Source organism: Herpailurus yagouaroundi, unplaced genomic scaffold (assembly GCF_014898765.1).
Source record: "Herpailurus yagouaroundi ecotype Mexico unplaced genomic scaffold, PumYag 216, whole genome shotgun sequence".
Taxonomy (NCBI): Eukaryota; Metazoa; Chordata; class Mammalia; order Carnivora; family Felidae; genus Herpailurus; species Herpailurus yagouaroundi.
The window spans coordinates 16,351,748-16,378,329 of record NW_024412447.1 but is presented as its reverse complement, the minus strand read 5'-3'; the positions used below and the strand labels follow the sequence as shown (position 1 = coordinate 16,378,329).

The 26,582-nt window shown below is 36.6% G+C and overlaps 1 protein-coding gene across 1 annotated transcript in view; it reads right to left on the bottom strand.

Moving 5' to 3' along the window:
* The window catches only part of SEPTIN14 (septin 14), a 91,617-nt gene extending 65,667 nt beyond the window's left edge, over positions 1 to 25,950 (bottom strand). The window contains exons 1-4 of the mRNA XM_040455664.1: positions 25,866 to 25,950; positions 25,160 to 25,228; positions 13,817 to 13,937; positions 12,474 to 12,669 (exon numbers count right to left, since the gene is read on the bottom strand). Of these exons, the coding sequence (XP_040311598.1) occupies positions 12,474 to 12,669; positions 13,817 to 13,937; positions 25,160 to 25,213 (371 nt within the window). The 5' untranslated portion in view covers positions 25,214 to 25,228; positions 25,866 to 25,950. The remainder of the gene's footprint in view (positions 1 to 12,473; positions 12,670 to 13,816; positions 13,938 to 25,159; positions 25,229 to 25,865) is intronic.
* Between the last annotated feature and the right edge of the window lie 632 nt (positions 25,951 to 26,582).

Here is a 26,582-nt window from a genome sequence, read left to right as displayed (position 1 = left end):
CTCAGGATGGAGGTGCCACCTGGCAGCCTGATGGCTTTGTCACAGACAGTGTAGAAGCAGGTGGTGGATGGAAGCCAGAGACAAAGGAGATGTGCTTGATTGCAGGTTGGGGAGAGCACAGAGTTCTGATAAGAGACACTGGGTAGCTGGGTGACTCCATTTTCACCCTCTGGCATATTCACATACACACCCACAAGTGCCACAACAATCCACCCCAGTAAGCTAAGCAACGCCATCTAGTGGAGAATGGAGCCATTACATTAAGCCCTGCACAATTGGGCCAACTGTCCTCTTGAGGAACAGAAGTCTCTCCACCTGCTTAGTTTACAGACTATAAAGTGCTTCATAGTTTGACCTCTAGGGGAAACCGGATGTAATTTCAATTGTACTTGATTCTGTTCATTGGTCCATCTATTCAATGTCTTTTTCTTTTTCTTTCCTTTCTTATTCTTGTATATAGAAAGACACTATTTTTATTTTCCATATTTTAAAAAAGATTTTTAATTTGTTCCTACTATATTTTTTACCTTTTTGTAAATTTTTAAAATTCTATTTACTTCCATAATTTCATTTTATTTATTTTATTGCATCCATTTTTCAAAATTTCAACCTATTTCCTTTTTTTGTCCTCTTTTTTCTTTTCTTTTTTCCCCCTTTTTTTCTCTGATCTATCAAGTATTTTTCTTTAAAAAAATTTTTTTTTCAACGTTTATTTATTTTGGGGACAGAGAGAGACAGAGCATGAACGGGGGAGGGGCAGAGAGAGAGGGAGACACAGAATCGGAAACAGGCTCCAGGCTCTGAGCCATTAGCCCAGAGCCCGACGCGGGGCTCGAACTCACGGACCGTGAGATCGTGACCTGGCTGAAGTCGGATGCTTAACCGACTGCGCCACCCAGGCGCCCCTATCAAGTATTTTTCAACAAGACCAAAACATACCTAGGATCTATCATCCTTTATTTGATTTCTTTGTGTTGTTTTTAATTTCTTAATTTTAATTTTAATTTTTTTTAATTTATTAATTCCTTTTTCCTTCAAAATGATGAAAGGAAGAAATTTACCCCAAAAGAAAGAACAGGAATAAATGACAGCCAGGGACTTCATCAACACACATACAAGCACGATGTCTGAAACAAAGTTTAGAATCACGATAATAAGAATACTATCTGGAGTTGAAAAAAGACTAGAATCCCTTTCTGTGGAAAAAAAAGAAGTAAAATCTAGTCAGGATGAAAATAAAATTATACTGCTATAACTGAGCTGTAATCTCGAAGGGACACCACAGTGGCAAGGATGGATGAAACAAAGAAGCGAATCAGCAATACAGAGGACAAACTTATGGAGAATACTGAAACAGAAAAAAAGAGGGAGACTAATGCAAATGAGAACGAAATAAGAATTAGAGAACTCAGTGACTCATTAAAAATGAATAACATCAGACTCATAAGGGCTCCAGAAGACGAAGAGAGAGAAATAGGGGTAGAAGGTTTACATGAGCAAATCATAGCAGAAAACTTTTTAACTTGGGGAAAGACATACACATGAAAATCCAGGAAGCACAGAGAACTCCCATTAGATTCAACAAAAACTGACCATCAACAAGGCATGTCATAGTCAAATTCACAAAATACTCAGGCAAGGAAAGAATCATGAAAGCAACAAGGGAAAAAAAGTCCTTAACTTACAAGGGAAGACAGATCAGGTTTGCAGCAGACCTATTCACAGAAACTTGGCAGGCCAGAAAGGAGTGGCAGGATATATTCAATGTGCTGAATCAGAAAAACATGCAGCCAAGAATTCTTTATCCAGCAAGGCTGTCATTTAAAATAGGAGAGACAAAAATTTTCCCAGACAAACAAAAATTAAAGGAGTTTGTGACCATTAAACCAGCCTGGCCAGAAATTTTAAGGGGGACTCTCTGAGGGGAGAAAAAAATGAAAAAAAAAATTACCAAAAGCAGCAAATACTAGAAAGGACCAGAGAATACCACCAGGAACATCAACTCTACAGGCAACATAATGGTATAAATTCATATCTTTCAGTACTCACTCTAAACGTCAATGGACTCAATGCTCCAATCAAAAGACATAGGGTAACAGAATGGATAAGAAAACAATATCCATCTATATGCTGTTTACAAGATACCCACATTAGACCTAAAAACAGCTTCAGATTGAAAATAAGGGGATGGAGAACCATCTATCATGCTAATGGTCAACAAAAGAAATCTGGAGTGGCCATACTTATATCAGGCAATCTAGATTTTAAAATAAAGACTGTAACATGAGGGGCGCCTGGGTGGCTCAGTCAGTTAAGCATCCGCCTTCAGCTCAGGTCACGATCTCACGGTCCATGAGTTCGAGCCCCGCGTCGGGCTCTGGGCTGATGGCTCAGAGCCTGGAGCCTGTTTCAGATTCTGTGTCTCCCTCTCTCTCTTCCCCTCCCCCGTTCATGCTCTGTCTCTCTCTGTCTCAAAAATAAATAAACGTTTAAAAAAAAAGACTGTAACATGAGATGAAGAAAGGCATTATATCATAATTAATGGGTCTATTCACCAATAAGACCTATCAATTGTAAACATTTATGCTCCAAATGTGAAAGCATCCAAATATATAAATCAATTATTCACAAACATAAAGAAACTCATTGATAATAATACCATAATTGTAGGGGACTTCACACCACACTTATAGCAATGGACATCATCTAAACAGAAAATCAACAAGAAAACAATGAATGACATTGTTTGGCTTTGAATGACACACTGAACCAGATGGACTTAACAGATATATACAGAAAATTTCATCCTACAGCAGTGAAATACAAATTATTCTCCAGTGCACATGGAACATTCTCCAGAATAGGTCACATACTGGGAGACAAAGCAGCCCTCAACAAGTACAAAGAGATCAAGATCATACCGTGCATATTTTCAGACCACAATGCTATGAAACTTGAAATCACCCATAGGAAAAAATTTGGAAAGATAACAAATACTTGGAGACTAAAGAACATCCTACTAAAGAATGAATGGGCTAACCAAGAAGTCAAAGAGGGAATTAAAAAGTACATGGAAGCCAATGAAAACGATAACACCACAGCCTCAAACCTCTGGGATGTAGTAAAGGCTGTCATAAGAGGGAAGTATATAGCAATCCAGGCCTTCCTAAAGAAGAAAGAAAGGTCTCAGATACATAACCTAAACTTACACCAGAAGAGCTGGAAAAAGAACACCAAATAAAACCTAAAATCAGCAGAAGACAAGAAAAAAAAGATTAGAACATAAATCAATGCTATCAAAACCAAACAAAGAAACAAACTAAAAAAAACAACAACAATAGAACAGATAAATAAAACCAGGAGCTGGTTCTTTGAAAGAATTAACACAACTGATAACCCCCGAGCCAGTTCGACCCCAAAAAAATGAGAAGGAAAAGACCCAAATAAATAAAATCAAGAATGAAAGAGATAACAACCAACTCTGCAGAAATACAAACAATAATAAGATAATATTATCAGCAATTATACACCAATAAAGTGGGCAATCTGGAAGAAATGGACAAATTCCTACCAAAACTAAAACAGGAAGAAATAGAAAATTTGAACAGACCCATAACCAGCAAAGAAATCAAAATAATATTCAAAAATCTCCCAACAAAGAAGAGTCCAGGACAGAATGGCTTTCCAGGGGAATTCTACAAAACATTTAAAGAATTAACACCTATTCTTTTGAAGCTGTTCCAAAAAACAGAAATGAAAGGAAATCTTCCAAACTCATTCTATGAAGCCAGAATTACATTCATTCCAAAACCAGACAGAGCCCCCATTAAAAGGACAACTACAGACCAATTTTCCTGATGAACATGGATGCAAAAATCCTCAACAAGATACTAGCCAACCGGATCCAACAATACATTAAAAGAAGTATTCACCACGACCAAGTGGGGTTTATACATGGGATGCAGGGCTGGTTCAATATCCACAAAACAATAAATATGATACATCACATCAATTTAAAAAAAAGGACAAGAAGCACATGATCCTTTCAATATATCCAGATAAAGCATTTGACAAAATATAGTGTTCTTTCTTGATAAAAAACCCTCAAGAAAATAGGGATAGAAGTATCATACCTCAAGATCATAAAAGCCATATATGAAAGATCCACGGCTAATGTCATCCTAATGGGGAAAAACTGACAGCTTTCCCCTAAGGTCAGGAACAAGACAGGGATGTCCACTCTTACCACTGTTATTCAACATAATATTGGAAGTCTTAGTCTCAGCAATCAGACAACACAAAGGAATTAAAGGCATCCAGATCAGCCAGGAGGAAGCCAAATTTTCACTCTTAACAGATGACATACTACTCTATATGGAAAACCCAAAAGATTCCACCAAAAACTGCTTGAACTGATCCATGAATTCAGCAAAATTGCAGGATATAAAATCAATGCACAGAAATCGGTTGCATTCCTATACACCAACAATGAAGCAACAGAAAGAGAAATCAAGGAATCTATCCCATTAACAATTGCACCCAAACCATAAAATACCTAGGAATAAACCTAACCAAAGAGATGAAAAATCTATGTACTGAAAACTATAGAAAGCTTATGAAAGAAATTGAAGAAGACACAAAAAAATGGAAAAAGATTCCATGCTCCTGGATAGGGAGAATAAACGTTGTTAAAATGTTGATACTACCCAAAGCAATCTACATAGTCAATGCAATATCTATCAAAATAACACCATCATTCTTCACAGAGTTAGAGCAAACAATCCTAAAATTTGTATGGAACCAGAAAAGACCCTGGATAGCCAAAGCAATCTTGAAAAATAAAACCAAAGCTGGAGGCATCACACTCCAGGACTTGAAGATGTATTACAAAGCTGTAATCGTCAAGACAGTATGGTACTGATACAAGAACAGACACTCAGATCAATGGAACAGAATATAGAACCCAGAAATGGACCCACAAATGTATGGCCAACTAATCTTTGACAAAGCAGGATAGAATGTCCATTGGGATAAAGACAGTCTCTTCAGCAAGTGGTGCTGGGTAAACTGGACAGCAACATACAGAAAAATAAATCTGGACACTTTCTTACATCCTACATAAAAATAAATTCAAAATGGATGAAAGATAAATGTAAGACAGAAAGCCATCAAAATCCTCGAGGGAAAAGCAGGCAAAAACCTCTTTAACCTTGGTCACAGCAACTTCTTACTCAGCATGTCTCCAGAGGCTAGGGAAAGAAAAGAAAAACTGAACTACTGGGACCTCATCAAAATAAAAAGCTTTTGCACAGCAAAGGAAACCATCAGCAAACCTAAAACACAACCAACAGAACGGGAGAAGATATTATCAAATGACACATCAGGTAAAGGGTTAGTATCCAAAATCTATAAAGAACTTACAAACTCAGCACTCAAAAAATTCAAATAGAAGAAGAGAAGAAATGGATAAAAGACATAAATAGACACTTCTCCAAAGAAGACATCCAGATGGCCAGCTAACACATGAAAAGATGCTCAACATCACTCATTATCAGAGAAATACAAATCAAAACCACAATGAGATACCACCTCATACCTGTCAGAATGGCTAACATTAACAACTCAGGCAAAAACAGATGTTGGCGAGGATGCAGAGAAAGAGGATCTCTTTTGCATTGCTGGTGAGAATGCAAGCTGGTGCAGCCACTCAGGAAAACAGTATGGAGGTTCCTCAAATAGTTAAAAATAGAACTACCCTATGACCAAGCAATTGCACTACTAGGTATTTATCCAAGGGTTACAGATGTGATGTTTTGAAGGGGCACATGCACCCCAATGTTTATAGCAGCACCATCGACAATAGCCAAAGTATGGAAAGAGCCCAAATGTCCATGGATGGATGAATGGATAAAGAAGATAGATAGATAGATAGATAGATAGATAGATAGATAGATACACACACACACATACACACACACACACACACACACACACACACACACAGACAATGGAGTATTACTTGGCAATCAAAAAGAATGAAACCTTGCCATTTGCAACTACATGGATGGAATTAGAGGATATTATGCTAAGTGAAATTAGTCAGAGAAAGACAAATATCATATGACTTCCTTCATATAAGGAATTTGAGACACAAAACAGATGAACATAAGGGAAGGGAAGCAAAAATAATATAAAAACAGGGAGGGGCCAAAATAGGGGGTTTCTGGAGGGGTTGTGTGAGGGGGGGATGGGCTAAATGGGTAAGGAGCATTAAGGAATCTACTTCTGAAATTATTATTTTACTATATGCTAACTAACTTGGATGTAAATTTAAAAATTAATTAATTAATTTAAACAATAAAATAAATGTTAAAAAGTGAATAATCTACTACATTTACTATATATTCACCTTTCTAGTGAGATTTATTCTTTCACATGTTTTCTTGTTGTTAGTTAACACCCTTTCTTTTCAACTTAAAAAAAAAATCCCATTAATACTTCCTGTAAGGCTGGTTTAGTGCTGATAAACTCCAGCTTTTCTTGCCCGGAAAACTGTTTCTCTCTCCTTCAATTCTGAATATATTCTTGGTTAGGAGTTTTTTTCAGTATTTTGAATATGTCATTCCACTTTCCTCTGACCTGCAAATTTTGTGCTGAAAAATCTATTAGTCTTATGGGGATTCTCTTTTACCCCAAAAGTTATTTTTATCTAGCATAATGTATAAGCTTGTCAAATCACTATGTTGTGCACCTGACACTAATGTAACATTGTGTTTCAACTATGCTTCAATAAAAAAGTTGTTTTCCCTTTTTTTTTAAAAAAAAAAAGAGAGAACTACATGGAAATATCCCTGATGAATAAGGCTACAAAAATTCTCAACAAAATACTAGCAGAAAGAATTCAACAATACATTAAAAAATCATTCACCATGATCAAGTGGGATTTATACCTGGGTTGCAAGGGTGATCCAATATTCACAAATCAATGAATGTGATACATCACATAAATAGGACAAAGGATAAGAACCGTATGATCATTTCAATAGACAAAGAAAAACCATCTGACAAAGTACAACATCCATTCATGATAAAAACCCTCAACAAAGCAGGTTTGGAGGAAGCTTACCTCAACATAGTAAAGGCCTTATATGGAAAACCCACAGTGAATATCAAAGGCGATATTTAAAAATGGAGAGGTTATCCTCTAAGGACAGAAAAAATACAAAGACGTCCATCCCCAAACTTTTTTCAACATAGTACTAGAAGTCTTAATCATAGCAATTAGACAACAAAAAGAAATAAAAGGCATACAAATTAGGAAGAAGTAAAACTTTCAGTATTTGAAGATAACATGACGGTATATAGAAAACTCATAAGACTCCATTAAAAAACTGCACAAACTGATAAATGAATTTAGTAAAGTTGCAGAATACGAGGTCAATACATAAATCTGTTGCATTTCTAGATAGCCCTAATGAAGCTATCATTACAGAACAGAAAGAGAAACTAAGGACTCAATCCCATGTACAATTGCACCAAACACAATAAGATAGCTAGTAAGAGACCTAAACAAAGAGGTGAAAGACCTGTATTCTGAAAACTATTTAAACACTGATGAAAGAAATTGAAGATGACACCAAGAAATGGAAAGATATACCATGCTCATGGATCAAAAGAACAAATATTGCTAAATGTCTATACTACCCAAAGCAAGTTACACATTTAACTAAATCCCTAAAAAAAATACCAACAGCATTTTTCACAGAACTAAAACAAACAATTCTAAATTTTATATGGAACCATAAAAGACCCCAAATTCCCAAAGCAATCTTGAAAAAGAAAAACAGGGGCACTTGGGTGGCTCAGTCAGTGAAGCATCTGACTCTTGAGTTCAGATCAGGTCATGATTTCATGGTCATGGGATTGAGCCCTGCATCAGGCTGTGAGCTGACAGCACAGAGCCTACTTGGGAGTCTCTCTCTCCCTCTCTCTCTGCCCCTCACCCACTTCTGTATACGTGCTCTCTCTCTCACTCACTCACTCTCTCTCTCAAAATAAATAAATAAACATAAAAAGAGAAAGAAAAGCTGGAGGCATCACAACTCCACATTTCAAGTTATATTACAAAGCTGTAGTAATCAAAACAATATGGTACTGGTACAAATATTGATATGTAGATCAATAGAACAGAATAGAAAACCCAGTAATAAACCCACATCTATATAGTCAATTAATCTTTGACAAAGCAGGAAAGAATATCTGATGGGAAAAGGACAGTCCTTTCAACAAATGGTATTGGGAAAACGGCTCAGCTACACGAAAGAGAAAGAAACTGGACATTTCTTACACCATACATAAAAACAAATGTAAAATGGATTAAAGACCTAAATTTGAGTCCTGAAACAATAAAAATCATAGAAGTGAACACAGGAAGTAACCTCTTTGAAATCAGCTGTAGCAACCTTTTTTTCAGTAAGTCCCCTGAGGCAAGGGAAACAAAATAAAAAATAAACCATTGCAACTACATGAGAATAAAAAGCTTCTGCCCACCAAAGGAAACAGGCAACAAAACTAAAAGGCAACCTGTGGAATGGGAGAAGATAGTTGCAAATTACATATGTGATAAAGGGTTAGTATCCAAAGTGTATAAAGAACTTATAAAATGCAACATCCAAAAAACAAATAATCTAATTTTAAAATGGGTAGAAGGGGTGGGGTACCTGGGTGGCTCAGTAGGTTAAGCGTCTGACTTCAGCTCAGGTCATGATCTCACAGTTTGTAGGTTCGAGCCTTGCATCAGGCTCTGTTCTGACAGGTCAGAGCCTGGAGCCTACTTTGGATTCTGTGTCTCCCTCTCTCTCTCTGGCCCTCACCTGCTCACACTCTGTCTCTCTCTCTCTTTCAAAACTAAATAAACATTTTTTAAAAATTAAAAATGGGAAGAAGACATAGACATTTCTTCAAAGAAGACATCCAGATGGTCAACAGACACATGAAAAGATGTTCATCATCACTTACCATCAGGGAAATGCAAATCAAACCTACAATGCGGTATCACCTCACACCTGTCAGAAAGGCTAAAATTAACAACACAAGAAACAACAGGTGTTGGCAAAGATGTAGAGTAAAAGAACACTCATGCACTGTTGGTGCAAATGAAAACTGAGGCAGCCACTCTGGAAAACAATATGAAGTTTTGTTTGTCAAAAAGTTAAAAACAGAACTAGCCTAAGATCCAGCATTTGCACTACTGGGTATTTAAGCAAAGAATACAAAAACACTAATTCAAGGAGCTATATGTGCCCCTATAATTATAGCAGCATTGTTTACAATAGCCAAGATATGGAAGTAGCCCAAGTGTCCATAGATTGATGGATAGAGAAGAGGCATATATATTATATATATATTATTCATATATGCATTCATATATTTTTATGCTGAATAAAAAATATATATGTAATTCCATATAATGTATGGAATATATTATATATTTATTATATATTATATATGGAATATTATGTATTATATATGGAATATTATATATGGAATATTATTCAGCATAAAAATAATGAAATCTTGCCATTTTCGATAAGATAGAGGGAGCTAGGGAGTATAATGCTAAGTGAAATAAGACAGAGAAAGACAAATACCATATGATTTCACTCATATGTGGAATTTAAGAAACAAAACAAAGGGAAAAAAACTGGGTATTGTTTGGAAGTGTGGAATCATAATATTGTACACCTCAAACTAATATAATACTGTACGTTAACTAACTAGAATTAAAATAAAAACTTAAAAACCCAACATCTACAAATTAAATTTCCTGTCTTTTGTGGACACAGCTCATAGTGCCCCAAAACAATTACAAAGTAACATCAGAGATCTCTGATCATAACAATATATAATCATGAAAAATTTTTAAATATTGCAAAGTTACCAAATGTGACACAGAGACACAAAGTCATCAAATGCTCTTGGAAAAGCCAGGCTGATAGACTTATTTTACACAGAGCTGCAATAAACTTTCAATTTGTAAAAAAAATACATAAAAAGAAAAATATCTGACAAGCACAATAAAGTAAGTCTAGTAAAATCAGGTATTCTTGTACAAATAAGGAGGTTAAATAAGTAATCAAAAATTTACCAACACAGAAAACTCAGGCTTCAGTATTGAATTCTAATAAACACTTAAAGAAGAATTGACACCAATACTTAAAATCTTCCAAAAGGATTAAAGAAAAGGGAAAATTTCCAACTCTTTTGAAGGCCAGAATTATCCTGATATAAAAAAAAATTACAGATAAATATCCCTAATAAACACAGATGCAAAATCTTCAACAAAATACTTAGCAACGTGAATTCAACAGCAAATTAAAAGGATCATACACAATGAGTAGGTGGGATTTATCCTCAGAATGCAAGGATTATTCAATATAAGTAAGTTGATTTATAAACACCACATTGATTGAAAAAGAAAAATTACATAACTATTTCAATAGTTGCAGAACAGATACTTGATGTAATTTAACACCTTTTCATCATTTAAAAAAATAGCAAAACTCTTGAAACTATGTATAAAAGAATTTATGTCAACACAATAAAAGCTATATATGAAAAGCCCATGGCTAACCTCTAAATTGTTGACTTTATGGGCATTGAATTGTTTGTTGTATTCTTATCTTTTTAATATTTGTAAAATCTGTAATAATGTCTTCTTTCTTATTCCTGATGTTGGTGGTATTTGGCTTCTCATTTATTTTTCTTGCTCAGTCTAGTTAAAGGTTTTCAACTTATTGATTTTCTGACATTTTTTCTGTTTTCATCAATTTCTGCTGTAGTATGATTTTTCCTTTCTTTTTATTGCTTTAGGGTAAATTTGTTCTTATTTGGCTAGTTTCTTAACATTGAAATTTATAATACTTGAGATTGTCGTTTTTTTCTAACATACGTATCTTATGCTATTAATTTCCCTAGGTGGCTTAGTCGGTTGAGCATCAAACTTTGGCTCAGGTCATGATCTCATGGTTCGTGGGTTTGAGCCCCACATCGGGCTCTGTGCTGACAGCTCAGAGCCTGGAGCCTGCTTCAGTTTCTGTGTCTTCCTCTCTCTCTGCCCTTCCCCCACTCACTCACTCACTCTCTCAAAAATAAACATTAAAAATTTTTTTTAATTTCCCTCTAAGTAAAACTCCTGTGGCATTCCTATAGCTTTTTTTTTTAATTGCAGTAAGATCGCTTAATGGATATCTACTCTAATAACAAGTTTTTGAATGTAATATAAAGTACTGTTACATATACTGTTAAATCTTCTGTTGTACAGCAGATCTCATCTTGCATGATTAAAACGTTATCCATTGAACAAGAGCTCTTAATTCCTCCTTCTTCCCAACCATTGGCAAACATTTTACACTCTTCTTCTATGAGTTTGGTGAGGGGTTGTGATCAAGAAAAGGAAATGTCTTGGGGCACCTGGATGGCTCAGTCGGTTGAGTGTCCGACTTCAGCTCAGGTCATGATCTCATGGTCTGTGAGTTCGAGCCCTGCATTGGGCTCTGTGCTGACAGCTCAGAGCCTGGAGCCTGCTTCAGATTCTGTGTGTCCCTCTCTCTCTGCTCCTCCCCTGCTCATGCTGTCTCTTTCTCTATCTCTCTCTGTCAAAAATAAATAAACATTAAAAAAATTTTTATAAGAAAGGGAAATGTCTAAGGCCTATGGGAATCAGACCACAATTTGAATAGAAAAGTGATTACATAGGATGTTTGTTTCAGAATTATCTATTAACCTGTTCATAAATGTTTTATGCATTTTTATATTATATATAATATAGTTTAAGGAAACTTGTTCTGTATTATTTCAAATGTATATTAATTATTATAAAAATTCAACATAAGGTCTGAGAGTACACTTACTAAACTTACAATAGTGGCTATTTTTGGAAAAAGAAAAGGTTCTAAGTACTTACATTTGGATAAGTGGGTTTTCATTTCATCTGGATTGTTTAAATTTTTACAGAAATAAATTTACTTATAACTTGGGTAAGTGATTTTAAAAATGAGAATAGCCAACAAGTAAATAAATGGGGAAAATCTATTTGAAAAATTTATAGGAATCAACCTTATATATAGGATATCTATATCAATATTGATATAGATATATAAGGATATACCCTTATATAAAGGATTCAATGGTGAGAATCAGATGGATATGTCTTCATCCTAATCTATAAAACCAGTAAATTTAATCTTATTGGGAAAAAAAAAGAGTGCTTGTATAAACAAGATCATCCTGGATTTTCTGGATACATCTTAGTTCAAACAACAAATGTCCTTAAAAGAGACATAAGGAGAGCAGAGAAGGCTATATAAAGGTGGAGGCAGATGGGAGTGATATAGCCAGAGGAAATGTCAGTAAAGAAGGTAAATTCCTTGAAAGAATAAAATCTTTTGTAATTAAAATAAGAAAACACTAACCTGGCTTCTTTGTTTATTTGATCACCGTATCCCACTGTTTTCACAACAGTTAATTTCAATTGAACATTACTTTCCTGAAGTTCATATGTCTGAATTTTAAGTCCAACATTTGAGTAAAAATGTGAGGACTTCTTGTCTTTCAAATTAGTATTGAATAATGTGTCAATGAGTGTTGATTTTCCAATTCCAGTTTCCCCTGTAATAAACATAGATACATTATCTAGGGACATAAAATGGCTAAGAAGAAGTAACGCTTAACCCAAATACATCAATGACTATAATGTCCTTTAAAGTTTACATGTTTAGGGGCTCCTGAATGGCTCAGTTGGTTGAGTGTCCAACTTCAGTTCAGGTCATGATCTCACAGTTCATGGGTTCAAACCCCACACTGGGATCTATGCTGACAGCTCAGAACCTGTAGCTTGCTTCAGATTCTGTCTCCTCTCTCTGCCCCTTCCCCTGCTTATGTGTGTGCACTCTCTCTCTCTCTTTCAAAAATAAATAAATAAGGGAGGGATGGGAGCAGAGAGAGAGAGAGAGAATCCCAAACAGGCTCCATGCTGGCAAATGCAGAGCCCGATGCAGGGCTCGATCTCACAAACCTGAGATCATGACCTGAGCTGAAATCAAGAGTCAGACTCTCAACAGACTGAGCCACCCAGGCACCCTGGGAAGAAGAAATTTTAATGACTTGGAGAGAGGTTCCTGAAATTAGCAGTGAACAAAACAGTATATAATATAGGAACTCAATTGTGTGAAAAAATAATTATATGTAAATATATAATGGTGATGGTGGGATTACAGGTAAAAAAAATAAATAAATAAATAAATAAATAAAATGCATTTTAAAAATCTTGTGAATAAAAATGAGGTATACATGTTTCTCTTGACTCTCTCAGTCATTAATATAATATAGAAAAAATATACACGAAAACATATCAGATTTTGAAGAGCACTGAAACATCCAAAGAAAATAAAAGTCTAGGGGCACCTGGGTGGCTCAGTCACTTAAGCGTCCAACTTTTGGTTTCAGCTCAGGTCACGATCTCATGATTCATGGATTCTAGCCCCACATTGGCCTCTGTACTGACAGTGTGGAGCCTGCTTGAGATTCTCTCTCTCCATTTCTCTCTGTCCCCCCCCCCGTGTCTCTCTCTCTCAAAAACAAATAAAAATTTATTTGTATAAAAAGTCTAAGTAATGTGACTAACATGATGGGAACAAATACAGATAGAAGGACATGGTCTTGAATTAGCAGCACCAGTGTTACACTACTTTAGATAAGTTGAAGTAAGCATTTGAGAAAATTAAGTACTAATTCAGATGAGGAATCAGGCACTTACCCACACAGAGAATATTAAAAGAAAATCCTTGTTGAATAGATTGGTTTACCAACTGATGAGGCAAACATTCAAAACCAAAATGACCAAGCATTGTTAAGCAACGGACACTATCTCCTCTTTGCTTAAAAACACAAAAATAAAACAATTAATTAAAATTAGTAATATTATTTGAAAAAATAATTTTAATAATAGGTTTAAGAAATTAGAATTATCATTTGATTATCATAACTCAGACAAGATTTGAATTAAGTAAATTTGTGAACAAGTAAGTCTTGTCCAGACACATAGTTTTTGCTTTCAATTTTAAAAATAGTAAATCTGGAGGAGGGAGAGGAAGATGGCAGCAAAGTAGGAGGACCCTAGCCTCATCTTGTCTCTTGAACACAAATAGATAACTATAAAATCATGCTAAATACTCCAGAAATCAATCTGAAGACAGACAGATCAAACTCCACAACGAAGGGAGAGAAGAGGCCACATCAAAGAAAGTATGAAGTGCAGAGAAGTGGTATAGGGGAGAAAAAGATTATGGGTGCTTCAGAAAGGAGGGAGCCAGCATCAGAGAGAAGGGTGAGAAAGAGAGGAGCACAGAGGGGAACACCCAAGGAGAATATTTTACATAAGTCATTGGTTTGGAAAACTAGAGGGGCTGAATTTCATGAGTTCTTGCAACCAATGGTGCTTAAAGCCTGGAGTTTTAAAGTTGAGCTGGCTTGTCTGGGAGAGAGCCCCAAGGGCATTTTTCTGCTCCTGGATATAAGGCAGGCAAACAACCCAGGGGCAGATCCCATGGAAACAGAACTCCAAAGAATGCCTGGTCACACAGTGGGGAAAGTATTTGCTCTTCTCTGAGCACATACCAAAGAGACATCATTCACAGATGCCTCTGTGGGAACATAAGAGCTACCTGGCACCATTTCAGTCCCCTGCCCCTCAGCATAAACAAAGAGCCACCTGTGGAAGCAGTGCAGTGCCCACACTAAATTGCTTGCACAAAGCCCACTCCCTGCACTCTGATGGGACTGCCCTTCTCATTCAAGCTCGCCTCAAGCACAATGGGGTGGACCCCTCCCTAAGAAGGCAAGCACAAACCCCTGTCCACATCATGTCTCCTGACCAGAGAATTTTATGGGCACTTAGTTCTGGTGGAGGTAGTGTCAGGTCTCATTTCATAAGCAGACCAGAACACATCTAATTAAAACTCACAACATTTAGGCCAGGGACCAAACAATGCCCACAACAGGCAAGGAGAACCTCTGCAGATGACTGGCCTGAAGGATAGAGCAGCCAAAACACAATAGCAGAGTGCATGCAACACACATCCAGACACTTACTGAAATGACAGGCTGGGGATGTTACATGATCTCTTCTTCATAAGGCCATTATTTCAGAATAGAGACATAGCTGGCTTTTCTAACAGAGAGAAGGCAGAGACATAAACAAAATGCAAAGATGGAGTGATTGATCACAAATGAAAGAACAAAATAAGGCCATGGCCAGTGAAACAGATATAAGTAACATGTCTGATGGAAAATTTAAAGCAACCATCATAAGAATACTATCAGGGCTTCAGAAAAGAATGGAAGACATCAGACACCCTTACCACAGATATAAAAGACTTAAAACGAATCAGTCAGAGATAAAGAATACAATGAACGATGTTAGAAACAGGCCTGATGCAATGAACAGTAGGGTGGAAGAAGCAGAGGAATGAATTAGTGACACAGAAGACAAAATAATGGAGAAGATGGCGGCAAAGTAGGAGGACCCTAGGCTTGTCTCATCCCTTGAACACAATTAGATAGCTATCAAATCATTCTAAATAATCCAGAAATCAACCTGAAGACTGGCAGAACAAGCTCCATAACTAAAGGGAGAGAAAGAAGCCACATCAAAGAATGTAGGAAGTGTGGAGACATGGTTTAATGGAGAAATGCTGCAGAGAAGTGCTGCAGAGGGGAAGCAGCTGTGTTCACAGGAAAAAGCAAGAGAGAGTGAGCACACAAGGGAAAGAACACACAAGGAGAACATTTCCCCTAAAGCCATTGGCTGGAAAAACAAGAGGGGTTGATTTTTTGTGAGTTCTTGCAACCAGCAGCGTTTAAAGATGAGTTTTAAAGGTCCACAGGCTTTGCTGGGATTGAGCCCTGAAGACACTGATTTGTTCCTAGAGATAAGGCAGGCAAACAACTGGGGGGTGGGGGAGGAGACAGTGAGGGGAATGGGGAGGCAGAAGGCATGGGATAAGTAATCTGAAGAATGCCTGGGGCACACAGTGGGGGAGATTATTTGCTGCTCATGGAGTGCATCTCTGAGAGCCAGCATTCACAGAGTTGACTCTCTGGAGACAAAGGAGCCAGCTGGTGCTATTTCCCTCTGCAGCGCCCCAGCATATATACAGAGCCACCTGCTGGAAATAGCACAGCACTGACACTGGCTGCCTAACTTGCTTATGCCAAGTCTCACCCTCTGTGCTCTGGTGCAACTGCCCTTCTCAGTCAAACTTGTCTCAGTCCCAGTGAAGTTGGCTCCTCCCCAAGAAGACTACTACAAGCCTTTGCCCACACCGTGTCCCTAAAGCCTGGAGGTTTTTTTTTTTTAATTTTTTTTAACGTTAATTTATTTTTGAGACAGAGAGAGACAGGCATGAATGGGGGAGGGTCAGAGAGAGGGAGACACAGAATCTGAAACAGGCTCCAGGCTCTGAGCTGTCAGCACAGAGCCCGATGTGGGGCTCGAACTCATGGACCATGAAATCATGACCTGAGCCAGTCGGCTGCTTAACCGACTGAGCCACCCAGGCACCCCTAGCCTGGGGTTTTAAAAGTCAGCAGGCTTGGCTGGGAGAGATCCCAGAGGGCACTGTGCTGCTCCCGGATAAAAGGTAAGCAATAATCCAGAAGCAGAGAGTCTGGACACAGACATCTCAAAAATGCCTGGGTCAAACATGGAGAGATTATTTGCTCTTCTTGGAGTGCTTCTCTGAGAGGCAGCATTCAAGGAGTCACCTCTACAGGAACAAAGGAGACAGCTTATGTCAGTTCCCTCCTTCAACCCTCATATAAACATAGACACACCTGCAGTAAGCAGGCAGTACCAAGACTGGCTGCCTAACCTGCCTGCACTAAATCCCACACCCCTACACTCTGGCACAACTGCCCTTCTCAGTCAAGCTTACCTCGGTACCAGCACAGCAGGCCCCTTCCCCAGAAGAAAGACCAGCATAAACACCTGGCCACACCATGTCTCCTGACCAGGAAGATCTGCAGGGCTTCAGTAGTATCAGGTCTCATTCAACAAACAGATAAGGCCATACCTAGTTAAAACTCCACATTCTGGCCAGGGACCCAACATTGTCCACTGCAGGCAAGGAGAGCCTGCAGACGCATGGTATGAAGAATAGAGCAAATAGCAGTGCATGCAGCACACACCAGAGACACTTCCTAAAGTGACAGGCCCTGGACATTTATGACCTCTTCTTCATAAGCTATTACTCTAGGGAGCAGGAAACATACAGGCTTGTAACACACAGAAGAAGGCAGAGACTTACACAAAATGCCATGACAGAGGAATTCATCCTAAATGAAACAACAAGATAAGGTCACAACCAGAGATCTAAGAAAGGCAGATATAAGTAACATGTCTGATGGAGAATTTAAAGCAAAAATAATAAGTATATTCTCTGGGTTTAAAAAAAGAATAGAAGAAGAGCACCTTGGTGGCTCACTCAACTAATTGTCTGACTCTTGATTTTGGCTCAGGTCATGATCTCATGGTTCATGAGTTCAAGCTCTGCATCAGGCTCTGTGCTGACAGTATGGAGCTTGCTTAGGATTCTCTCTCTCTCTCTCTCTCTCTCTCTCTCTGTCTATTTAAAAAAAATCTCAAAAAAAAATAAAATGAATATTTTAAAAGAAAAGAAGAGAGGAGCGCCTGGGTGGGTCAGTCGGTTGAGCATCCGACTTCAGCTCGGGACATGATTTCGCGGTCTGTGGGTTCAAGCCCCATGTTGGGCTCTGTGCTGACAGCGCAGCCTGGAGCCTGCTTCAGATTCTGTCTCCCTCTCTCTCTGCCCCTTCCCCGCTCATGCTCTGTCTCTCTCTCTGTCAAAAATAAATAAACTTAAAAAAAAATTTTTTTAAAGAAAAGAAGAGATCAGTGAGACCATTACCACAGATATAAAAGAGTTCAAAGGGGCGCCTGGGTGGCGCAGTCGGTTAAGCGTCCAACTTCAGCCAGGTCACGATCTCGCAGTCCGTGAGTTCGAGCCCCGCGTCAGGCTCTGGGCTGATGGCTCGGAGCCTGGAGCCTGTTTCCGGTTCTGTGTCTCCCTCTCTCTCTGCCCCTCCCCCGTTCATGCTCTGAGTCTCTCTCTGTCCCAAAAATAAATAAAAACGTGGAAAAAAAATTAAAAAAAAATAAAAGACTTCAAAAAGAATCAATCAGAGATGAATAGTGCAATAAATGAGATTGGAAACAGGCTTAATGGAATGAATAGCAGAGTGGAAGAAGCAGAGGAATGAATTAGTGATAGAAGACAAAGTAAGAGAAATTAAAGAAGCTAAACAAAATAAGAAAGAATTATGCAACATGAGATAGACTTAAGGAACTCAATGACTGCATCAAATGTAATAACATTTGTATTACAAGAGTCCCACAAGAAGAAGACAGAGAAGAGGGGGCAAAACATTTATTTGAAGAAATAGTAGCTGAAAACTTCCTTAATTTGAGGAAGGAAACAGACATCCAGATCCAGGAGGCACAGAGAACTCCCATCAAAATCAACAAAATGGGGCCTCTGGGTGGCTCAGTCGGTTAAGCATCCAACTTCAGCTCAGGTCATGATCTCATGGTTTGTGAGTTCAAGCCCCACATTGAGATCTGTACTGACAGCTCAGAGCCTGGAACCTGCTTCAGATTCTGTGTCTCCATCTCCCTTTGTCCCTCCCCCACTCACACTCTGTCTCTCTTTCTGGCTCTCAAAAATAAACAAACATTTAAAAATTTTTTTAAATCAACAAAAGCAAGCCAACAGCAAGATATATTGTAATTACATTTGCAAAGTAGAGTGAAAGAAAACATCTTTAAAGCAGCAAGACTAAAGAAGTCCTTAACTTACAAGGGAAAACTCATAAGGCTAGCTGGAGATTTCTCAATAGACACTTGACAAACCAAATGGGAGTGGCATGATATATTCAAAGTGCTGAATGGGGAAAACTGCAGTCAAGAATATTTTCCAGCATGGCTATCATTCAGAATAGAAGGAAAAATAGAGTTTCCCAGACAGACAAAAACCAAAGGAATTACTGACCACTAAACAGCCCTGAAAGAAATATTAAAGGGGATTCTTTGAGTGGAAAGACCAAAAGTGGCAAAGAAAGAAGAGACCAAAGGTGGCAAAGACAAGAAAAGATCAGGAAAAATCTCCAGAAACAATGACAAAACAAGTAATGATGTGGCACTGAATATATCTATCAATAATTACTTTGAATATAAATGGACTTAACACTCCAATCAAAAGCCATAGGGTGTCAGAATGGATTTAAAAAAACAAGACCCACTTATATGCTGCCTATGAGACTCATTTTAGACCTGAAGACACCTGCAGATTGAATGTGAGGGGATTGAGAAATATTGACATGCAATGGACATGAAAAGAAAGGTGGAGTTGTCATACTAATACACGAAAAATGGACTTCAAAAAAAAAAAAGTCAGTAGTAAGAGACCAAAAAGGGCACTATGCCATAATAAGAGGGACAATCCAACAAGGTCTAAAAATTATAAATATTTATGCACCCAACATGAAACACCAAAATATATTTTAAAAGTTAACAACAAATATAAAAGTACTCATTGATAATAATACCATAATATTAGGGGATTTTAACACCCCATTTATATCAATGGAGAGAACATCCAAACAGAAAATCAACAAGGAAACAATGGCTTTGAATGACACACTGGACCAGATGGACTTCACAGATATATTCAGAACATGCTAATCTAAAATAGCAGAATACAGATTCTTTTTAGTCTACATGGGAGATTCTCCCGAATAAATCACATACTAGGTCAAAAATCAGGCCTCAAAAGGACAAAAATATTGAGATCATACCATGCATATTTTCTGACCACAACACTATCAAACTTGAAGTAAACCATGAGAAAAAGTCTGGAAAGAGCTTGAACACATGGAGGTTAAACAACATGCAACTAAACCATGAATGGGTCACACAGGAAATAAAAGAATAAGGAAATACATGGAAACAAATGAAAATGAAAACAGAACGGTTTGAAACCTTTGAGATGTGGCAAAGTGATCCTAATAGGGAAGTAGATAGTAATACAGGCCCACCTAAACAAGCCAGAAAAATCTCAAATAAACAATCTAATCTTACCCTTAATGGAGCTCAACAAAGAACAACAAATGAAGCCTGCAGCCAGCAGAAGAAGGGAAATAACAAAAATTAGAGAAGAAATAAATGACATAGAAACTAAAAGACAACAAAAAACCCACAATAGAACAGATCAATGAAACCAGGAGCTGGTTCTTTGAAAAAATTAATAAAATTGATAAACCCCTAGCCAGACTTACAAAATAAAAAAGACCCAGATAAATAAAATCACAAATGAAAGAGGAGAAATAATAGCCAACACCATAGAAATACAGTTATTGGACAATATTATGAAAAACTATATGCCAACAAATTGGACAAACTGGAAGAAATGGATAAATTCCTAGAAGTATATAAGCTACCAAAACTGAAATAGGTAAAAGGAAAACTTCGACAGACCAATAACCATAAGAGAAATTATATCAGTAATAAAACATCTCCCAACAAACAAAAGTCTAGGGCTAGATGACATCACAGGTGAATTCTACCAAACAATTAAAGAAGAGTTAATATCTATTCTTCTCAAATATTTCCAAAAAATAGAAGTGGCAGGAAAACTCCAAACTCATTCTCTGAAGCCAGTATTAGCCTGGTACCAAAACCAGATAAAGACTTCACTAAAAAAAGAACTACAGGACAGTATAACTGATGAATATGGGTGCAAAAATTCTCAATAAAAACTAGCAAATCGAATCCAACAGTACATTTAAAAAAATCATTCACCATGATCAAGTGGGATTTATTCCTGGCTACAAGCGTGGTTCAATATTCACAAATCAACCATATATATATCACATTAAGAAAAGAAAGGGTAAGAACCATATAATCTCAATGGATGCAGAAAAAGCATTTGACAAAATACAGCAACCATTCTTGATAAAAACCCTCAGCAAAGTAAGGGTAGATGGAACATACCTCAACATCATAAAGGCCATATACAAAAGACTCACAGCTAATATAATCCTCAGTGAGGAAAAACTGAGAGCTTTTCCTCTATGGTCAGGAACAAGACAGGCATGTTCTCTCCCACTATTACTACTTAATATAGTACGGCAATCTTATCCTCAGCGATCAGGCAACAAAAAGAAATAAAAGACATCCAAATCAGCAAGGAAGAAAGCAAACTTTCACTATATGCAGAAGACATAATACTCCATATAGAAAACCCAAAAGATTTGACCAAAAGCGTCTAGAACACATGAATTCAGTAAAGTCTCGGGATATAAAATCAACATGCAGAAATATGTATTTCTATACACCAATAAGGAAGCAGCAGAAAGAGAAATTAAGGAATTGGTCCCATTTACAACTGCACCTAAAATAATAAGATATCTAGGAATAAACCTAACCCAAGAGGTGAAAGACCCATACCCTGAAAGTTATAAAACACTGATGAAGGAAACAAAAGATGACACAAAGAAATAGAAAGACATTCTATGACCTGAATCAAAAGAACAAATATTGTTTAAATGTCCATACTACCCAAAGCAATCTACACACTTATTGCAGTCCTTATCAAAATAACAATAGCATTTTTTCATTGAACCAGGAAAAAACTATCCTAAAACCTGTATGGAATGAACAAGGACTAAAAATAACCAAAGAAACCTTGAAACAGAAAAGCAAAGCTGGAGCCATCACAATTCTGGACTTCAAGTTATATTACAAAGCTGTAGTCACCAAAATACTATGATACTGGCACAAAAATATATACATAGATAAATGGAACAGAATAGAAAACCCAGAAATAAACCCACAACTATGTGGTGAATTAATATTCAACAAAGTAGGAAAGAATATCCAATGGAAAAAAAAGACAGTCTCTTCAACAAATGGTGTTAGGAAAACTGTTCAGCAACATGCAAAAGAAAGGAACTGGACCACTTCCTTACACCATATACAAAAATAAATTCAAAATGGATTAAAGACTTAAATGTGAGATAGGAAAGACCTAAATATGAGATAGAGAATAACATATGCAATAACCTCTTTGACATTAGCTATAGCAACTTCTTTCTAGATATGTCTCCTGAGGCAAGAGAAACAAAATCAAGAATAAACTATTGGGACTCAACATATAAAAAACAAATAATCCAGTTAAGAAATGGGTAGAAGACATGAATAGACACTTTTCCAAAGAAGACATCCAGATGGCTAACAGACACATGAAAAAATGCTCAACATTGCTCAACATCAGGGAAATACAAATCAAAACCACAATGAGATACCACCTCACACCTGTCATAATGGCTAAAATTAACTACTCAGGAAACAACAGATGTTGGTAAAGGATGCAGAGAAAGAGGAACCCTCTTGCACTCTTGACAGAAATGCAAATTTGTGCAGACATTTTTGAAAATGGTATGGAGGTTTAAAAATAGAACTACTCAATTATCCAGCAATTGCACTCTTGGGTCTTTACTCAAAGGATACAAAAATACTAATTCAAAAGGATACATGCACCCTGATGTTTATAGCAGCATTATCAACAATCACCAAATTATGGAAAGAGTCCTAATGCCCATTGACTACAAATGTATACAGAAGAATTGGCTATATATATATATATATATATATATATATATATAAAATGATATTACTCAGCAATAGCAACAATGAAATCTTTCCATTTGCAATAACATGAATGGAGCAAAAGAGTATTGTGCTAGGTGAAATAAGTCAGTAAGAGAAACACAAACACCATATGATTTCACTCATGTGGAATTTAAGAAACAAAACAAATGAACATAGTGGGGGAAATAGAGGCAAATAGAAAAACAGACTCTTAACTATAGAGAACAAATTGATGGTTACCAGAGGGGAGGTGGGAAGGGTGATGTGGTAAATAAGTGATGGGGATTAAGGAAGATACTTATTGTGATGAGCACTGAGTGTTGTATGTAAGTGTTGAATCACTAAATTTTACACCTGAAACTGATATTACACTGTATGTCAACTAACTGGAATTTAAATAAAAACTTGGTGTAAAAAAAAGATGTGGCATATATACACAATAGAATATTACTTGGCCGTAAAAAAAGAATGAGAACTTGCCATTTGCAACAACATGGATGGACCCAAAGTGTATAATGCTAACTGACATGAGTCACTTAGAGAAAGACATATATCATATGATTTCACTTATATTTGGAATTTAACAAACAAAAAACATAAAGAAAAAAAGACACACAAAAAAACAGACTCTTAAATACAAAGAAGAAACTGGTGGTTATCAGAAAACAGGAAGGTGGGAGAATGAATGAAATAGATAAAAAGGGACTAAGAGTTCATTAATTATTATGAGCGCTGAGTAATGTATTGAATTGTTTAATCATATTGTATGTCTGAAACTAATATAAAACAATATGTTAATTACACTTCAACAAAAAACAATTAAATGAGTCTACTTAAGCCTTGAATTCCAATACAGGAGAGAGATTAAAAAAAAAACCAAGATAGACATCCTCACATATTGATGGCTGTAGCATAAATTGACATAATATCTTTATAGAGTGACTTGCTAATTACTATCAAATTTTAAATTGCATATACTTTCTGATCCAATAATTTCATTTCTAACAAAATACATGAAACATATATATGAAAAAGTATGTAGGAGGATATTCAATGCAGCATGATACAGAACTGTGAAGACGAAAAAGAAGAAGAAAAAATGAGGAGGAGGAAGAAGAAAGAGAAACAGAAAAAAAAAAGCCCAGAAGTTACCTTACCACTACTTAGAGGGTCTGGCTATTGAAAAAAAGTACATTTATAATAGCAAAAGTACAGAGCTATTAAAAAGAATAAGGTTGATCTGTGTGCTGATATGAAAACTTGTCCAAAGATTAGTTACTGTTGGTGAAAAACTAGGTTGAGAGGAGTGTTTTCTCTTTCCTATTGTTTGAGCATGATGAGGGAACAAACTAAGTTGCCAATTGTAAAATGGTTAAAAAAAGTTGGAAGGTTACTTGCTAAAGGGTATGTACTGAGCATTTCTACCTTAGCTTAAAGTGTGACTAATTGGCCTTTGGTATCCCTTCTAATTCTAAAATTTTATTATTTTAATATCATGTAAACAAAGGAATGTTCACCATGATTTAATGCAAAAGAGGGGCCAAAGATATTATGTCATGGACATAAGTCAGTGGTTTCATTTCTGAGACATGACTTTGACAGTAGTTTAAAAAGCAGTGAAGATGAAAGGTGGATCAAGTGTGATTTTAAGCATGGGACTGATAGAAAAACAAATATTGAATAAGCCATTCTCTTCAGAGGAGTAACAGTGAGAAGGAAAAGAGAAAAAAATATGGTAGTTTGGATATGCATGTTTGGGGGAAGAGAAAATACCAAAAGAGCCATTAGGTACTAAGACATAAATGAGCACTATTTAACATAGATCAATGTTCACATATATATTTGACATCTGCTCAAAAGGAATTCTAAAACTCACTTTTCACTCATTCAGGCATACTACTCTCTTTTTTAGTGTAAATTTGTGTGTGAATTATTGTAAGTTGTCCCTAGTACAGAGGCTTATCTTAAAATGTAACTTGTTTCAATCTCCCACTGAGCAAAGAAATAAACAGCCACCCAACCACTTCCTAAAATAACTTCACTTAAAAGTTATTTATTATCAGCACATAAATTTCCACAAACACATGCATCAAAATAGTGCTATTCTTCCCACCTAATGGGAGGTTTGTTATTCTTTGGTGTTAAATAAGAATACTACCAAAAAGGTCTGCAAACTCAAGAAACAGGGAACAGGTATTTAAACCAATATTGGTATTTAACTCCAATCAATGTAAAATTTAATTCTTGTGCAAGCATAACAAACACGAATCTTTATGACCTATGTCTATATCATTTTACTGAATCAACATTTTGAAATTACCCAATCTTGTTAAAGTACAAAATTGGAAGTTCTATTTGAAAGATATACTCAACTGTATCTTCATCATGGGGTATTTGTGTGGGCATACACAATGGTTTTTCTGCCATACCAGGCTGAAAGACCTGAAAATGAAGAAATAAAAATCTGTTAAAAATTACTTTATAAGACTATATTCCTTCAATATAATTTAAATCAAAAGAGAGTCTAATAGAGACATTATCCCAGGTTTTGGCTTTCAGTCCACACTATTGATCTGTTTTAAATTGTAACTGTTTTGCTAGACAGCCTCCTATATAATATGTAATATTCAACTTAAAATGCACAGTGATACATTTAACCATAAACATGCAGAATAATCTAAAGAAAGGGTAAACTCTCTTTTGAAATCAAGAGGACAGAGAGCATTCTTCTTTAAAGCACTGAGTGTAAAATAGGTAATTTTGCTTTAAAAAGTGCTTAAAAGAACCAGGAAAGGCAAAAATTACTTAACTTTCCAGAGAAGCTTACCAGGGAAGGCTGGGGTGATACAGCTCAAGGAGAGTTGGAAAAGAAGAGCTTATAAAATCTAAACAAGTCCCTTAAACATTGTACTAAATTAATAAAAACTGTCATTTATGAAGCACTTATTATGCACCTAGCATTGTGCTGAGTGCTTATGTGCTTTAGCTCCTTTAGTCATCATAATAGATAGATATAGACATATTTTTGTTGCCATATGCCAGTTGAGAAAATTCATATTCAGAAAAATAAGTAACTTACTTGCCCAAGATTTCAGCAATGCAGCAGACACAGGTCTGAACTGACTCCAAAGCTGGTGTTCTTCCTACTGTCCACAGTTATGAACCAAATATTCACTGTGCTTGCAACACTGTGGAACAAGGGAGGGGAGGTACAAAAGAGCATGTGCTGATTTCTAAGCAGAACTGTCTGAGAAGGACATGCTATCCTACTTTTGAGTAGAGCACAAAGATATGAGAATACGGGGCATGATTTAAAAGGCAATATTATATACAAGTATAGCAAAAAGAAAAGTAAACAGTATCAAATAATGGCTCTGTATCATGGTTTCTTCACTTGAGAATAAGAATTCCTGAGAATTATTCCACTTTCGTGTATATGTTGACTTCATTTTTTCCTTAATAGTAAATAGTATCCTCTAAAACAGATAGTGTTCTGTGTTATGGTATTGTTTACTCTGGTCTATATATGCAAGTTCTGTATTAGCAGAACTTTAATGTTGGGTATTGCAGTCATTTCTAGCCTTTAACTGAAATCAACAATAAACATCTAAACCACTAAAAAAAAAGAATTGTTTCTTAACTTCCCCTGCCTATTCTGTCTCAGAATTTGAAGTAAGTTACTATAAATTCAAGAGTCTCGGGGCGCCTGGGTGGTGCAGTCGGTTAAGCGTCTGACTTCAGCCAGGTCACGATCTCGCGGTCCGTGAGTTCGAGCCCCGCGTCGGGCTCTGGGCTG